The sequence below is a fragment of the Tauraco erythrolophus genome, chromosome Z, assembly GCF_009769465.1.
Source record: "Tauraco erythrolophus isolate bTauEry1 chromosome Z, bTauEry1.pri, whole genome shotgun sequence".
Lineage (NCBI taxonomy): Eukaryota > Metazoa > Chordata > Aves > Musophagiformes > Musophagidae > Tauraco > Tauraco erythrolophus.
Window position 1 is genome coordinate 87,001,208 of NC_141496.1, and position 19,314 is coordinate 87,020,521.

Genomic DNA, 19,314 nt, shown 5'->3' on the forward strand with positions numbered 1-19,314 from the left:
ACCAGATAATATACTGACACAGTTAAGAAGTTCATCTTTTCTATGTTTCCGTTGGCTTTAGGAACCATTTTTACCTCAAAAAAACAGGCTATCCTATTGTAATTTTAACTGGCTACATGATAACTATTCTTACCTGGATTGAAGAAGAAAACTTCCCAAACTAGACTCCAGCTTCCCAGAGGATGAATGATACCATAAACATGACCTCCCTTTTCTTTCCAGGCTTGAATATTGAGCTCTGCTAGCATAAGAACCGAGCACTTCAAACCAGCGGAACGGGCAGAGTACAAGAAACATCAAATTTCTTTTACTTACTGTACTTTTTCCTGCCTAATCCAAGTGCAGCTATCATTTCAGGCTATCTTTGTAGATGCACCACTGAGAACATGAAGGCTGAGTAATAAAGAACCAGAGCTTTAGCCAAATTCAGACTTGGCTACTCGGGCAAATGAATGAAAAGATGAAGCATGGATTTCCAGCACACCTGCACAAACACCCAATATAGCTGCTTTTTTTGCAGATTAAGTAGGAAAACTCCTTCCTAAAAATGGAGGAAGCTACCTCACAGAAACACATTTTCAACTTGCAGAGAAAGAATTCCTATTGGGAATTCCCACAAAAGTACTAATGAGCTGTAAAGGTACACTGTAATTTACAGCTTATTAATTTCTTCAGACAAACAAGCCCATAGGTATTAGCCATAGTCATCATACCACCTACCTCAGGTAGCCTTCTATCAATATACCAGAATCAGCAACTTTCAACTATTTGAATAATAAATATATTTTACTCTTTGTCTTTCTCTCTCAGACCAGCTCCTTAACAAAATTTCTTTACCTTAATTTTATAAGAAAACTAACTAGAAGATGGCAAGCAGGAAGGCACAAAGACACAGGATAATTCACTGATGCAGTTCAAAGAGGCTGGATAAAACAGACAGGTTTCACCACTGAAGGCTGATTCCTTTTCCAATGTACAACTGCAGTAAAATGATCATTTTAAAGAAAAAAGAGTGTCAGTGTTCTCAGATATTCTTCACTTGCAGTATCTACAAATCTAATTCACTGGAAAAACTTTTTTTGCAAAGAGTTTATAAACTTTGCATAATCTCATCACTACTGACACACTGATCCAATCTCCCTATTACCGAAATTATCCTCACGTCCCTCATTACACAAGAATAATCAAGGTTATATGCTGCTGGAAATAAAGTGTTTACATGGCAATAATGTCTGTATACATTTGTCTTAATTTAATACCAGCATTTTATTACAAAGGAAAATAGAATCAGGTGAAGGTACAAAAGTTAAGAAAAATTTATTAGTGTTAATTAATGCTTGAAGGTAGAATTATGCTTCTTTCAATTGGACCCATTAAAGAGGCTTTAATATAGATTTGCACAGCAAGCTGAAGATTTTCAAGTGCACATAATGAGGCAAGCTAGTACTATTTTAACCTCTCTGGAGTATAATCAGTTGATAGGTTTTGAAACATTACAAGGTCTAGGACAAAAAGATTAGCTTTAGTTCCTCCAGATCAAAATTGAAACCTAATTAATTACCAACGTTATAGCAGACAGAAAAGGTTTACTGCTACTTTTACATTTTTTAAATTAAAATATCTTCACCTGTTTTCCTTAGAAAATGAAATTAATCTATTGCATGAATGGCAGAAGATTGAGTTCCCTCTTCTCACAATATCCTCTAAACTAATCGTTTAAATTCAAAAATGTTGATGCATTCTTCCAAAAACCTCACCTTATTGTAAAGGGGGGGGGGGGGGGGAAGGGGGGGAAGCACAAGCGATCTATTTGACATACACACAAATATTATAAATTAAATACACCGGGAAATGTTTCCAAAGAAGAAAGAATGAAAAAAGATGTCTGCAGCAGTCAGCTTTCAGAAGAATGTGAGTTATCCACTTAAAGGCAGTATTTAGAAATTCTTTTCCCTGAAACACACAGAGAAATTATGTATATATGGCAAAGATACCTCACGACTGAGAAAAGAGTTTTGAGCCACTGTGTAAAATGAAAATGACAGTAATAAAATCAGCATAGTAATCTAGCCGCCAACCTGAAAAGAGTAAGATTTTTACAACACAGCATTTAGAACAAATATGTATATGTCAGATGAGGCACAGCTGTGACAGTCAAGACCAAAAGTTACCAATCAACCAATGAGAAAGACAAGAATTAAAAAAAGTGCTCCCAATCCCAACTCTCAACCATTTCTTTTAAGACCGTTAGTTAAGACCAAAACTGCTGTTGACAGTGATGAAGAAATTCACACCACAGTGTGTACAGTCCCCTGATCTTCCGCTGAATTGGCAAAATTACAAGAAAAATAATCCAGACGCCCGGAGGAGTCAACAGGCAAGTTGGATTTTATTAAGTGAGGAAGAGGCAGGAGGTTATTTGGGTCCTGGTGTGTTTTTAACCACTGCACCTGGAGATCATTACTATTCTTTTAACTGCACTGATGGCATACTGGACAGGTGGTATAGATCCTCAGGAGAGAGGCGATCCACTGAGAATTACGACCAAGGGCTTCTCTGATTTGGCTTCCTTAGTGCAAAAAGCGGCATGCATAAAAGCAATGTATGAGAGAGATCTCACAAGAAAATCCCCAGTGTTAGCTCCCATCGATCCAACACGACTAACAGCTCTAATTCGTGGTCTCCCTGATAGTTTGAAAATGTTTGTGGTAAATATACAGGATCGTTTGCAAGCCCCTGTTCAGAGAAATGCAAACACCCGGCACAGGCATCAGCAGATTCCTATAACCACGTGGAGTGAATTTGTACAAGATATAGTTAATGATGGATGCCAAATGGGCTGGGTTAATATGTCCCCAGAAAAAAATACAGATCGTACACGTCAAGTCCACCAACTTAACACTCCACAATCTAAATCTGAGAAAAAAATCCAAAATAATAAAGAACGAGCTTATTTGTGGCGTCAAGCTCGAGAGTTGGGAGTACCTCACTATTGGCTACATGATGCTACCGTTATTCTCCGCGGATTAGTTCAATCTCTAACTGTGGCAATGAGTGGTAATAGCAGCAAAAGACAACCCCACAAAAGACCCCCACCCCAGAATGCACATGTGCGTTCTGCAGTGAGACAGGACCTGATGGACCTGTCGGAATCGCAGTCAAAAAACGTGTGTCCCCAGGGAGGGCAGTGAGCCTCCCTGCCCGGCAGATACTGGCTACACATTGGCTCCCTGATAAACACCCTGAACTGATCGTTTCTACCCCAACTGGGCCAAGAAAAGTTTATGCAGATTTTCTTGTCGATACGAGTGCTCAAATGTCTGTAATAACCAAAGAAACTGCGGAGGATCTAGGCATGAAGCCCAGCTGCCGCCAAGCGAAAGTTGTAGGAATCGAGGGAGTTGTAAAAGAATGTCCAGTAGCAAAAATAACTCTCTGGCTTCCAGGAGAGAAAAAATTAACCTGTGCTTAAGTACTAGTTGGTGCTGCCAGTACTAACACATTAGGCTTTGATTTGCTATATGGCAGGTCATGGAAATTGCCTGATGGTTCTTCATGGAGCTTTGCAGGACAGGGCAATGAAAATCAGCTGTGGGTTGACTCCGATTTTGTAAAACAGAACTTGTTAGAACAAGTGTCTATTCCTTTGCCCCCATCCCAGATCACAAATACAAAACAACATCCTCTGCCAGCTGCAGCGCAGGCAGGAATTGATGTGGTTGTGAAAGAGGAGCGAGGTATTATTACTCGCACTCGCTCCCCCTATAATTCTCCTGTCTGGAGATTATAGAATGATTCTATAATCATTCTATGATTCTATAATTCTCCTGTCTGGCTGGTTAAAAAGCTGAATGGGCAATGGAAACTCACCACCGATTACAGGCAATTGAATGCCAACACTTCACCTTTAATGGCAGCTGTACCAAACATTGCAGAATTAGTGACATCACGTTCATGGATGGCAGCTTTAGAAGTGAAAGACGTGTTTTCCATGACTCCCCTTGAAGAAGGAGACAAGGCAAAATTTGCTTTCACTTGGTGGGGAACACAATACATCTTCAACAGATTACCCCAAGGGTATAAACATTCTCCTACTATTGCTCATAATGCATTGGATAAGTTCTAGCAAAAATTCCCATTCCACCAAATATCACTGTATATCAATATATTGATGATATACTAATTGGAGGTGAAGACGCAGAAGCAGTTAAACAGTCTATGGATATTATACAAGAAAAAATTGACAGCCTTGGGTTTAGAGGTCCCTCTGTCTAAATGTTAGGGACCAGCACAAGAAGTTAAATTCATAGGAGTCTGGTGGATTAAAGGAGCTGCTTCTGTCCCTCCGAACACTCTGGAAAAAACAGAGCATGGACAAAACCCTTCCAGTAGGAAGAAGTTACAACAAGTCCTGGGAACTTCAAATTACTGGCATAAACACATTCCCAGCTTCTCCATCGTTGCTCGTCCTTTGTATGATTTGCTCAAAAAAGGCAAATCATGGGATTGGACCAAACAGCATGGAGATGCATCAGAGGTCCTAATAAAAGAACTGAGATTATTTCAACAACTCAGTCCCATCCACCCAACAGACCCTATCCATGTAGAATGAGGGTTTAGTGAGCATGGTTCCCACTGCAATCTGTGGCAGAAGGGACCAGATGGGCCAGATCGGCCACTGGCATTCAGTTCACATTCTTTTAATGATACTGAAACAAGATACTCACATCTTGAAAAAGGTCTGTTATCCCTAGTGTGAGCAGTGAAACGGGTGGAACAAATAAGAAAAGAACAGACTATAATAATTCGGGACCCTTCCATCTTTAAGATGTGGTCCACAAAGGCACGGCACCACCTGCCAGCATTGCCCAGGAACGGTTCACAATGGTATGCCTATCTGGAAGGAATTAATGAGATCATGCCAATTAAAGAAGGCAACATTAAAGTATCTAAATTACAAAAAGACAATGACAGCAATTCACTATTCCAAACCCTGCCTAGCAAACCATCTCCAATCCAGGAAGCACCTCCTCTAAAGGAGGACAGTGATTTGAGAGGAGTATGGATTACTGATGCATCATCTCATCGACAAAATAGTGAATGGCAGCATAAAGCAGTAGCGCTGGAAGTAGCCACAGGGAAAAGGCTAAGTGAAACAGGAAAGGGAAGTGCACAAGTAGGGGAGCTCAGAGCAGTCCTGCCAGCTGCACAGGATGGTGCTAGCCATGTTTACACTGATTCATTTGGAGATTTCAACAGAGCCACCGAATGGATAGGCCACTGGGCAGCAAATGACTGGCAAGTAAATAGTTTCAGTCTGGCAAACTGACAGCTGGAAGCAATTGCTAGAAATCGGAGAACAAAGAGTTGTGCATGTTGGTTGGGCAAAAGGACACAATCAGTCAGCCTCCATTGCTGCCCAGCTCAATCAACAAGTTGACAGCTTCCCACGACTGCATGGAATTGATGTTGTAGATGATGACCATAAACGGGAACAGTTACTCGAGTCGCTGCACATGAAGGGAGGTCACGTGAGATGAGCTGATTTGTCCAGAAAGCAGAGCCCAAGGATGGCCCATATCCACAAGACATTGTGAGCAAGTGGTAACTGCACACTCACAATGTCGTTTCGACTTAAAGAACAAAGACCATCCGAGTAAAGCGCCTCCTCCGCACATTCGCGACCAAAAGACGCCGTGGCACACTTGGCAGACTGATTATATCGGTCCACTGCGAGTCTCAGGAGGTAAAAAATACATCTTAGTGGGAGCAGAAGTTATCTTAGGAATCACCATGGCTACAGCTGTCGCAGCTGCTACTGGAGAAAACACAGTTCACAGTTTAAAGCAGTGGTTTAGCACTCTCCCTCTTCCCGAAGAAATCCAAAGCGATAACGGGACACACTTCACAGTTACCATAGTAAAAGACTGGGCCAAAGAAGAAGGGATTCGATGGGTACTCCATACTCCCTATTATCCCCAAGCTAATGGCATTATTGAAAGAATAAATGGTCTGGTTAAGAGATTTGCTAAAACTCATGAATCAGGATGGGATTTGCGATTACCTAGTCCCATCTATCAATTAAATAACAGATGGAGTGGAGACAGTTGTCCAGAAATTAAAGCTTTTTGTTCTTCTGCCAAAAGTCTGGTACCAAAGGCAGACGTACCATCAGGAGATTACCCTACCAGCTTTCATGCAGGACAACCTGTGATGGTCAAAAAGCCTCAAACTGGGACTGTGGCACTGGTATTAACCAATCCCAAAAATCTCTATGCTTGGGAAGCTAGAGATTGTTCAGGAAAAATACACCAAATCAGTACTCGGTGGATAATGCCTGCATTTTAATTAACATTTGCCAGTTGCATATTCAACTCTGTTTGTTTTATTTTTTCTTTTACAAGAATTTTGAATGAATTGCATGTGGATGAGTGGATAGGCCCACACAAACCTCGACTGTATACAGGGCCTATTAACGTTGGTTTTAGCTGTAATACTTTTCTTACTGGTAATGGTAATCTGGAAACCTAAATTAAAAAAAAAAAAAAAAGGCTAATTGACTGGTTGGGTTTTGATATTATTCGACATCTTACCCTTGATTGGTAACCAAAATAACCCAGAACCTCGACTGGTAACCAAAATAACCCAGAATGGCCATGGTCTCAAGCTCTCATCTGACACACAAGCAGCATGGCACAATATCCCAGCAACAACCCTCCAAATTCAGCCACTGTAGTGATGCATAACACTGAAGTATACCACCCACGAGTGGGAATGGGATAGAAATGAATAGATTCATGTTCTGACAGGAACAATTGGAGAAAACATCCAAATAGGATGTAGGAGAATCGGTGGGTTGACGCATGAAAAAGCCTCCCAAACTACAATCTCTGGCAATCTACCAGAGGTAGAATGGCCAAAATTCAATCCAAACATCACAGTTAAATCCTGTCCCACTAAAGAATGGAATTGTGTCAAATATGACTACACTGCCATATGTTGTGGCCGACAGCATACAAACAGCAACACATTAGACCCCAGTACAGTAACACTGAAGTCATGGAATCTTGTATCAGCCAACACAAGGCCAGGTTGGATGAGGCTTTGGGCAACCTGGTGTAGTGGAGGGCATCCCTGCCCACGGCAGGGGGGTTGGAACTAGATGATCTTTGAGGTCCCTTCCAACCCAAACCATTCTATGATTCTATAAGAGAATTGTTGGCACAATTTCACCGTGATCAAACCTGTTTCTGTGACATGCCACTGGCAACAAAAGCAACCTGCCCCACTGGGTCTGACATTCAAATTTAAAATAAATACTGTGGAAAAACCCCTAATGACGCTTGTTGCAACAGTCACATACCACCGCACGGATACCCCAATCACCTGGAATAGCGAAGATGGGATTACACTCTTTCACTATAGTATATGGTGATGACCTTACTGTGTGATGCAGATTGATTAGTGAACCCCTTGTTGAACCCATAAATAGTTATGGGACTGGATCACAAGGTTCTATCACATTATGTGAAGACCAAAACTGAGATTGTTGGTTAAATTTGACCTCTGTACAAGATGACGTGTTATAGGATAACACGCAATAAAAATCACACAAAATACTGGGGAGAATTCAAAATAAATGTTACAATACCTAGTACCAAACCAGCCATTATAACCAACCCAAAAATTTTTGAAATTGGACCATAAGTAATTAGAAACACAGGTCAGCAACAAATGCTGTTTAACCTGTCATGGTCTCTATAATGAGTTGAATTATTGATGCAAAATAACGTTTCAGGAATCCAGCCAGCCTGCTCACCATTTCTGAAAACCTCTTATGAAGAACAGACAACCTGGCTACTGAAACAGACCCCAAGGCGAACAAAGAGAGACCTAACCAGTATCCTGGGAATGGGATTGGGAATTCTAAATAGCATGGATTCCAAAGTATTGATGAACAAACTAGCCACCACCACCAGTGACCTGAACAAACTAGAACATCCTTTACAATCTTCCCTATTGGCTTTGGGAACTAGTCAACGGGTTTTAACTGATATATTGCCAAAGTGGGAGAATTGAATGAAAAAGATCGTGAACTAATCATAGATACACTTGGTACAGTCCAAAATAATGTCTCTTTAGCTCTTAGTTGTATCCAAGCTCAATTGTGAGTGCAATCAAATTGCAGCCGCAATTATAAGAGAAGGTGAAGAAGGCACCTCACCCACTGAAATTACGAAAATAATTCGGGACAACACAGTTGACTTTGAAAGGAAATTCCACTCCTGGTGGTACTTAGTAAATTTTACTTATGATTTCGCCACTAGCACAGCCAGAGCTTTTGTGCTAACCATACACAATGCTTCAGTACTTACAGTATACCCAATCATTGCGTTGGATTGAATCACAACGGAACTATGCTCTGTCCTCTAGAGCATAGAGTACGAGCTTGAAAAAATGGAAATAAATGGCAAACAATTGATGTCAATTCATATACTGTGCGACAACAAGGATTCATTTGTGAAGGCAACAACATCCAGGCTCAACACACCTGTCTTGACACTGAACAAAAATGTCTGTCATTTTGAAATTCGTCCTAACGAGAATGCTGAAACAATACTTGTATATATTGGCAAAGGTTGTGTGTGTCTAAGAACTTTTTGTGATTCCATATCCATTAACAATGTTGTACATGTGTGATGGTTTGATGTGGAGGGGGCTTCTGGTGGCAGGAAGAGGGGATTTACTCCCTGTGACTTCCCTGGTTTTGGAACCAGGTCAGACCCAGTTCTGGCTCCCATCCTCCTCAGGATTGAGCCAATCAGCGCCTCTGTGAATTGCCTTATTTAAGTAGGGACAAAGGAACCAGAAAAGGTGCTTTGCCCAGGAGCGAGGAGAGGGGAGGGGGGCACTGCTCCCGCTCCCTGGCTCCCGGCTGGGTGGCTGCCCACACCAGGCCGGCACCACCCGCTGAGGATGGCGGTGGCGGAGCCGCTTGGGGAACTCAGGGAGCACCCTGCTCCTGGGGTGCCCACTGGGCTGAGTTCATCTGGAGATGACTGAGATCTGAGAGAAACGGCCACACAGACACCGGGTCAGTGAAGATGGAGCGGGATGAGGTGTGCTGGAGCTGAGTTTCCCCTGCAACGGGTGGCGAGACAGCAGCGGCCCCCCTGCAGCCAGGACGACCTCAGTGGTGGAGCAGAGACCCACTCGCAGCCTGTGGAGAAGCCACATTGGAGAAGAGATGCCTGAGCCTGAGGACAGTCGTGAAGCATGGGATGCACGACAAGGTAGAGAGGCATCTAGCGTCCGTGGGACGACCCACGCCAGAGCGAGTGGTAACAGCTCCCTAAGAATCCGAGACTGTGGTAAAGCCCTAACTGGAGCAATCCGATGGGGAAGGATTGCATTCTGTGGGTAGGACTCAGGCTGGAGAAGTTTGTGGATTTTCCTCGTGAGTAGGGGATCAACTGAAGCAAGGGAAAATGGTGTAAGGACTCCTCCTCCTTTAAGAAAGGAGCGGCAGGAACAACATGGGATGAATTGACATGCACTCCCCCATTCCCTGTCCCCCTGCACCACTGGGGGAGGAGGTAGAGTCAGGAAGTAAAGGAAAAGGGGGGGAGGTGTTGTTTTTAAGATCTGGCCTTGTTTTCTCTTTATCCTCTCAAGTAACTGGTTTTCTTTGTCTCTATCTTTTCAAAGTAATTGTTAATAAATTGTTTTGCTTAAGAAATCCAAGTCTGTTTTGCCCAGGACCATGGCTGGTGGGTGCTCCCTCTCTGTTCTTGTCTCGACCCTCAGTCCTTTTATTATATTTTTCTCCTCTTCATTTCACTGGAGAAGGAGTGAGAGAGCGGCTGTGTGGAGTTTAGTTGCCAGATCAGCCTAAACCATGACAACATGCAAGAAATTGTTCAAACTTTAGTGCGTGTAATTTCATTGAAACTGTAGGATGTGATTTTACTTATGTAGCACCTGTCATATCTTCTCAAATGCTGCAATCAAATTACACTCTGGTTCAAGAACTATTACCTGTACCTATTGGAATGAACCTCACTTTAACAGGAAAGTTACTACAACATCAGGATTTGAAGGAATTGCTAAGACAAGTTCAGGACAATGGACAAAAAAGACTCTGATTACCGTCCATCATGACATTGACGAAATACACCGTGTCCTAGAATGAGTGAAGAAAGCTGTGGAACATCGATGGTGCAATACCCTTTTCGGATGGTTCCCCACTGCCACAGGTGTTCTTCACAAGATGCTTCACCCTGTTGTTGTTCTGATAATACTAACTTCACTATGTTTTGTTTTGTTAATAATACTATACAAAAAAAACTAGAAAATGATGGAAAGACTAACCCATGCACATAACACACTCTATGTCCCACATGACACGGACATTCCCACATCTATTTGAATATTGTGAAGTTTGAGTGACTACAGTCACGGGGTGCATTATGTGGAAAAATAACAGGGGAATTGGAGAACATTGTCCCCCAAAGTTCAGCTTACATCTTAACATAAGCTGTAATATTAGAGCAGCTTTGAGGTGAGACACAGTTGCTGCTCCCAGGAACAGAATGCACTTGGAATGGACAAGGCTCCACCTGTTCGAACGGAATGTGCAATATCCTTGAAATGGGGAGCAGAGTGGTACGGAGGTACCACGGCTCATCCCTGTTACCATGGATAAAGAATGTCCGGCGAAGATAACTGCACAGTTGCCATCAAGGAAGATGGATCGCAACTGCTGCCTCAGCAATGATGGTGGAATTGCATCCTGAAGCTGAACTTTGCTCATTATAATGTCATCATAATACCAAAACACACCTCCACTTCAAAAGCCACCTGCCTCCGGGCTGCGACCACCCCTCACAGAGCACGCACTCTGAAATTCTTCTAGCCTGTACCTTTAAACGGAAGGGAGGAACATTTACACCAATCCTAACAAAGGCAGGTATGACTAGAGTCACTCAAGCTCCACCTGAAAGCAAAAACCAGTATAAAAATGGCTAAAGAGAAGGGGGTGTTAGGGAGAAGCCCTCCATCAGAACGTCTGGGATCACTCACTGGGCTGGATCTCTCTTCTGCCCCCCATAGGGACGCCTGTTGGGTCAGAGCTCTGTCACGCTTAGTCACTACCATGTTGCTATTTAGAATTATCACCGATCGGTTCTGGTTTCATGTTGTTCCAGAGCAAATCTGGTTTCACAGTCAGTCCCTATCACCGGCTGTCTTCCAATCTGTACCCTGACATGAGCACATGTAATAAAATTCGCGTTCTATAAACATAAGTTTCTGGAAACTTGAACAACTGATACCAGGGATACAAGGGATTTGGCCCGGTGTGGTGCCCGTGAGGGTCCCTGAATAGCTTGGACCATCACCCTTGACTCAGCGGGCTGCCCAGAGGGATTTGTCCCAGTGACGCTGTCAGTGTGATCCTGACAGACCGGCCAAATTGTAACGGGTTCGAGGTAACTCCCTTTCCCCTTAAACAGGGAGGGCAGGTGGGTCAGGTGCAAGGGTCTTGTCTTTCTTAGGAAACTGGTAGACTGGTCAAATTGAGAAGGGCTCAAGGTGGTCCCCCTCTCCATCCTTCATTGACCTCACTTCGTAACGGGACAGAAAATTGGCGTAGTTGGCAGGACAGCCACGGCAGGCTGCAATACACAGCCTTGAAACCTTGCTGTCTATACTTTACAGAAGAGAACATACCTTGTCACTACTGTCAAAACTAATAGTTTCACAAGTAACCTACTGGCATGTTAATTACACAAATATCTTTTTCTCCTTTGGTGAACAAAGAAAGAACAAATCCAGAAAAACAAAATAAATGAGAATGCTCCTAACTACATGATTCTCCATGCCAGTGCCAGTCTTTGATTACCAACCACTGAAACCACTCCAAAAACTGATCCCCCTCTTGCTTCAGTCCTGTGGCATCCCAGACAATGGATGAGGCAAGAAGGTCAGAATGATGCCACCTTTTTATACAGCTTTTATATACAGCACTGGCCATCGTCACTATCTGGTGTCCTCCACAACACCCCTGAATCAATGATACTCTAAGGGAAATGTATTACAACATGCATTAAAGTTGTGACCATCAAAAAAGCTGTTTCTGTCCTCCTCATCTGTTAATTCCTCCCATCCTGTTGCCAAGCCTTCCTTTCCTGGCTGACACTTTTCCTTGGATCTAGTTACATTTTCAGCCTCTCTCCAATTCCAGATGGTAACTGCATCACACTATCAATCTCATATTTCTGATCAATTTCAAATTCTGCTTCTGAAATTGATCTGAAACCACAGATAGAAATCTCATGGAGATACACACTACAGGTTCAGAAGCTACCACAGCAGGCAGCCCTTCTTAAAAGCACATTACTGCACACAAATTTTTCAATAAACTTCTTGCACAGGTATTTTCTCTTTCAGCTAAGGATAGGGGAGAAACACAGTAACAATCATGCATTGCTGGTTGATAAAAACGATGTGCACGCATGCACCAGACACATTACAAATCACACCTACAGTCATGAAGACACGGCAACACACAAACTCCAGTCATTGCTGTAACACAAAATAAAAAGATGAATAACCTCACTGCAGTGGTGTTTCTCATCAGGCAGCAGGTGTATCAGGTTTATTTAAAACAAACCAGAAGTAGGTAAGCTCTGGAAAACTGAGTTTACACCACTGGCTACACAACCTATCTCAATCCAAGCAAGATCCTAATAAAGTCCATTGGAAGTGAGGAAATTCACTAATGATCTGCATGGTAGAGCAGCATGCACTCTCAGCAAGTTTGCTGATGACACGAAATTGGGATGAGTGGCTGATACCCAGAGAGTCTGTTGCCATTCAGTAGCTGGACAGGCTGGAGAAATGGGCTGAAAGGAACCTCATAAAATTCAACAATGGGAAATGAAAAGTCCTACACCCAGGGAGGAACAACCCCATGCAACCTTGTACGCTGGGGTCCATGCACCAACATATGCTATGGGCTGGAAAGCGGCTTGTGGAAAACGACATGGGGGTTCTGGTAGACAACAGGTTGACTGTGAGTCAGCAAAGTGCCATTGTGACAAAGATGGCAAATGGTATCCTGTGCTGCATTAGGCAACGTATTGCCAGTAGGTCGAGGGAAGTGATCCTTCCCCTCTACTCAGCACTGGTGAGGCCACACCTGGAACCTTGCGTCCAGTTCTGGGCTCCATAGTACAAAAGAGATATGGAGCTACCGGGAAGAGTCCAGCGAAGAGCCATGAAGATGATTTAGGTGCTGGAGTATCTCTCCTATAAGAAAGGCTGAGAAAGCAGGATGCAAGGAGGACGGAATCAGGCTCTTTTCAGTGGTGCCCAGTGATAGGACCAGAGGCAATGGGCACAAATTTAAACAAAGAGGGTTCCCTTTGAACATCAAGAAACATTTTTTTCACTGTGAGGGTGACAGAAGACTGGTATAGGTTGCCCAGAGAGGTTGTGGAGTGTCCATCCTTGGAGATATTCAGAAGCTGTCTGGACATGGTCCTGGGCAACTGGCTCTAGGCGACCCTGCTTGAGCCAGGGTGGTGGACCAGATGATCTCCAGTCTCAACCATTCTGTGATTCTATGAAAAACTATGTATCAGTCAGCCTTTTATCCCCAGGAACTACAGGATTTAGACATCTGAAAGCACACTGTCAACCCTAGTCTGTGTTTTTGCTATCAGCTTTATTATCTGTGAAGAAATTCTAATTTTTTTTCTTTCCCTCTATATCACACTTGGTCTGATGATGACTTTTTTTTCTTATTAGCATTATTAACAATAGGGAAAAGGACATACTGTTCTCCTCATAGTTTTGAGAAGGTAGCCATTTGAGATTTATGGAGAAAAGGAAGGTGCAATGTTTATTGTTCTCTTGTGTTTATTCAGCACTTTTTAGTGCTGGATTTTGTAAGTATCACATTTCAAATACTATGAAGGCTTCAAAAATTTTGATTACTTTTCAAATAATTATTTTCATTTTTAGAAAACACTCTTATATTGCCTCAACTTCACAAACAGCTTAGCTCAATATGTGCTTTTAATTTAATATTTTTTTCTGATACACAGCACTCAGTTTTGAGCAAACAGTTCAACAGAGAATACACAGGACATTAAGACTTATGTACAACATTTTGGAACTGTCAGCATTGTTTTATAGTTTATGCCAACAGTTAACTTACTAAATATTTGTACAGGTTAGTTACACTAAAATACAGTGTTTTGTACTGTACAAATAGCTATACTGTTCAAAAGCAATACGATAGCTGCTTTTAGGATACTACGTGTTTAGTCCTCTTTACTCTAGAAACGTTTTATTTTTGTATTTGTCAGGATGGCAAATCTTTCTAAACTATGGGCACATTACAAACCTAAACATAAAACTACTCTAGATTAAAATCCAAGTTTAACTCAGTGTGTTAGGCAAATAAAGGCAATGAGTTGATAAAACTTTTCAGAAAAAGTTGTATCTAAAAATCATACAAACTTTTTAAGTGAAAGGTCAATTGTTTGAACAACACAGGAGAGTGTAATTAATACTTTATCAAAAGGTTATAATCTCTGGATCACCTACAACTTTCACCTCAAGACACAACAGTAAACTATTTTCACATTTTAGGAAATACAAATTTGGTGTCGATAGAATTTTTCTTAAATGCTCAATTTAAATATAATACGAACCTGTTCTAGGGTTTCTATTTTGCTGTCTTTGGCTTGCAAAATCTCTAAAACTCTTCTGTCCTTGACTTCAGCTTTCTGCTTTTCTCTGGAAACAAATAAACAAAACCCAGACACTTTATTAGTCATAATTTGCAGTTAATCATTTGAATTTTTCATGTCCTGATAATGAGTGTCATTTTAAAGCACAGAAAATTAAATTATCTGAAGCTGACAGGCCTTGCAGAATTAATCAGGGAGCATATGGCAAGTGACAGCAAATTACATCTGTAAACAGCTAACACAACTTTGTTCAAAAAGAAACAGAAGCAAGAGGTCTTAAAAATATATTTTTAAGCAGCTGAAATAATGCCTCATTCTTTCCCAAATGCAGAAAGTGTACTTGTCCATAGACTGAACAAAATGCTTTTTTAACTTCTTGCCAGTGTAGAGCCACTAAGCTGTTTGAGTTTGTGAAGTCTTCCTCTCAACTACATGGCATTTGTATGTCTGAAACAACACTTCTGAAACATCATGGATAACTATCTTACTGTCTTCTACAGGGACAGAACCTATAGCTTTAAAAGGGGAAAAAAAGACAGCTCACAAGCTTGGGTAATGGGGATAAGCAGAGTCTCTCTATGTGGTTAATAAGTGTAGAGTTATAATCATCTCTGCAATGCTTTGTAGAAAATCAGATGATGAGTCATTAACACCTTGTTTAACAAACCACCTCATCTCATCGCTCTCCTATTTCTTCACTGAATTCTAAAAGTTGACGCCGCAACTGGCTTCTGTTTTAGGCAGAAAGAAAACAAACGGATACACAGATATTCCTTAGCACAAAAGACAGTTCCTATCATTTATCTGCAAGAAAAGGTCTGAGAAACATATATTCTCTAAAAATAGCCAAATACTTCAGGTATTCCCAGTACCGCTGGTGACAGAGAAGCAGAAGCTCATCCAGATTATCCCTGCTCTCACAATACAGTTAGACTTCCATCATGGCTGGACATAAGCCACCCCTAGAAGCCAGAGAATCCTACTTGCGCAACTTTTGCTCTACCTGCATGGGAGTGTTTCAGAGGCGGAAGGAAATGGAAAAGTAGTACCCATAAGCCTGAAAATGTGATTGAAAGTGGATGAGAACATCCAGCTGTGCACAAAAGGCTTCATCTGCTGAAGTGTTTTGTAACAGAGACTACTAAGGACAGTAGATATACAGGCAAATATTTTTCTCCACTGTTACGTATCACTGCATATTCTACTGTTACCCGTCCTCACAGACCATCCAATATCATGTTTTTCTAAATAAAGTTCTATGACTGCTAAAATATTTAGTCTGATCTTGAGTAAGTAAAGAATTAAATAAAAATGGTATGGAATTTAAAGCAAGGTTTTTGGAAACCAAGGTCTCAAGGCATCATAACTGTAAGGAGCGCCGTCCTACTGCAAATACAGCAGCACTGATGTGTTGAAGCACTGGAAAAAAAAAATAAGGAAAACCTAGCTGAAAAGATACACATTTAAATTACATTTAGGTAGAAGAAACAAAAATATAAAGAAAGTAATTCAGGAGCTGTAATGAGCAGAGAAAAGTGAAACCATGAATATTCAGCAAGTATTCCAAAAGACATTTCACGTCTGAAAGGTATCTAGCATTTTAACTGAGACAGAAACCTAACAAAAAAATACACATCAGATCCTGACCTCAAAGCATCTTATCACCTGCAATCAGAAGCATCAAGGAATCGTCATGATACGTTGCTAGGAAGCCGTGAGCAGTGAAACACATAGTACAGCCAGTTTTTCATAGTGTCTCTTTGAACATCTACTAAAACTAGACTAAGTAAACTGCAATTACAGAGATCTATGCAAATATGAAGTTATCCGATATATTCCGAAGGTTACACTGTGAGATCCTTTGAAAAAAACTTAAGGACAAAACAGGGAGCACGAGAGAAAAACACAAACAGGTTTCACAATATATGACAGTTATTGAAACTGAACCACGTTGCTTATAATGCATAACTAGTTTAGGGAAATCACATTCTCAGTCAGGTTTTAAAAAATGGTAAAAGACTTTCTGACAAGCTTATAAAACTTTTTACTAAAAATATTGCACAACTTCAAAACCTAGAAGTTAGTAAGGAAAAACATCTATGAATAGATTATTTGTTTAATAATTTTGGCAGAAGTTTGTGCAAGTTCCTGAAACAAGGTATACTGTTCATAATAGGTACCGTATGTTATTCCATAATTTAAAAAAACCTCTTCCAGTACAAAAATACCAATGCTTCTTCATACTTAATTACTTTGCTTTGAGGTCCTTAATGGCTATCAACAATTACCCTTTTTCAAAGACAACAGCTGTACACAAACCCCAAATATTTTGGGAAGAAGGTATCTCTCTCCCATAAGCACATTATACCACAATCTGAGGAAGTGCTGGACCTATATTAATCTATGTCTAAGCTGTAAATATTCTAGCACTCCAAGTTTCCTCAAGTATTAATTACAGCTAGTCAACTTAAGAATTTCAGATTAGACACAGGCATAACTGCTTGATCCAAAATTTGAAGAGCTTCAGAAGTCAAAAAGCAAAGCAGGTCTTTTCTACAAAGTGCTTAAAACAGTAATGTGCAGACACAGAATCATACAACACAAACCACTGAACAGCATTGCCTCCAGCCCTCAAAAGCATCCTGACCTTAACTGCTGGCTAACATGTCCTATCCATTCTTTGTTCCCACAGTGACGTATTTCCCTCTCCATTTTAATTCAGCTGGTTTTATTCTGTATTTCTACTTAAATTAAACCATTGCTCTAACCACTCATTCTGTATCTACCATCCACAATATGTCATTGTCTTCCCAACTCTTCCAACTGCTATCTCCTCTCACAAAGTCAGTCTTTTTTTAAACAAGGCCCACTTAAACACAAATATTGGATAATTAACTAGCCTCTTAACTCAGATATGCAATCATCACTTGAAAATTTATTCAACTTGTTAAATTTTAAACTTGTTTTCTCATGGATTAATTGACCTGAAACCTGATGGGTCAAGTAGACTTCACAAAGCAAGACTCAGAAGAATTCTACAGTTGTGGGGTTTTAGTGGAGTTTTTTATTATTTTAAAGAGCGAACGGGAAGAAAGTGAATATACCAGCCAAGAACCAAGCAAAAGAACAAACTGCTCTGGAGAACTGAAAAATAGTATGCACAGTCAATTCTAGTGTATTATTGGCAGTCAAGAATTTATGGAGCCCTGTGACTTTAGGACAAGGCCTCATGAAAGAGATGTGAGGAATAAAGTCTGGGATTGGAGAAAAAAACAGACCCTGTTAAAGCCAAAAATGCACCTGCAACACAGGCACACACTAGCCCATGGTTCAAAGTGCATTTCTAGTAAAACGCAGTGTTTTCCCCATTTACCCAATGCTCGGTCAAACAGCCCTTTGAACGAAGCTATGAAGGAATGAATTTTATAAGTACAGATCTATTGTCATGGTAATGAGTGGGAAAAGCCTAAAGTAAATTCAAGGTTTTTTGCCTTGCTGAGGTTTTCTTTCAGACTCTCGAGGTGGCACAGACTGTAGGAAAGTCCCCAAAAAGTTTCACCGCTTACCACCCACAGCTAAAGTAAAATCCTAATTATCAGAATTTCAGCACACAATGGATGCTGTCAGAAGCTGAAAGCATAAAATGAAACCTCATATGGAACTTTATCAGCAACTTCTCCTGGTGACATAGGATGCCTTCCAATGCTTGTTTCTGGACAGTTCTCCACAGACTCTCAAGGCAGTATGACTGACTGGAACTTACACGGAATAGCTGGATTGGTTGTTTCACCTTGCAATGAGACTTGGTAAGAACTGCAGCAAGGCCCTCTTCTTTTTTAGAAGGATAACAAATATTGAGGAAAATCTTCGACTGACTATTAATTGAGCTGTTGTGTGTTTACACTGTATTTTAAAAAGTCCACTGGAATACAGGGGGAAAGAATTCAAGCACTGTCAAGGAGCTGATGATGATCAATGACTGAGACAAACTCCTGTTTAGCTAATTAGAACCACTGATGAGCAATAATGATGTGAGCTAAGAATATTTGCAGACTTCTTTAGGATGAAAAATGGAGTGAAGAGAGGCTGTCAATTTGCACAAGTTTTAAGCTCCAATCAGTTTTCCCACAAGTACTACCCATTTTAAATGTTTAACACAGATCTATTTAGCTACAAAGATTAGCAAGATTCATCTTCTCACAAAAATGAAGAAACTGAGAAAATATTCTTAAGCTTAACATTTTTCCTGTGTTACGATTTTTTCCATGTGTTATGCTATACTTTAAACAACAGGACAGGATAATATTTTTGAGGTTTGGCACATTTTTAATGGCTTGTCAAAAATGAAACATTAGACTATGAGAAAACATTTGACTGTGAATGAGGTATGAAAACAGAATATGCACTACAAAAACTCAGATTTTTGAAAAAACAGGAGTTTGTTGAAGTTTAATCAATTAAATGAAAATAATTTTAACTAATAAATTGAATTTTCTGTTTACAGGTTTCATGGAATATGTCCTTTCAGATTTACAAACAGAAAAAAAAACAA

General features: G+C 40.8%; 1 protein-coding gene across 1 annotated transcript in view; it reads right to left on the reverse strand.

Moving 5' to 3' along the window:
• The window catches only part of CNTLN (centlein), a 208,194-nt gene that overhangs the window by 163,164 nt on the left and 25,716 nt on the right, over positions 1-19,314 (reverse strand). The window contains exon 3 of the mRNA XM_086629919.1: positions 14,724-14,808. Coding sequence (XP_086486045.1) covers positions 14,724-14,808 — 85 coding nt within the window. The remainder of the gene's footprint in view (positions 1-14,723; positions 14,809-19,314) is intronic.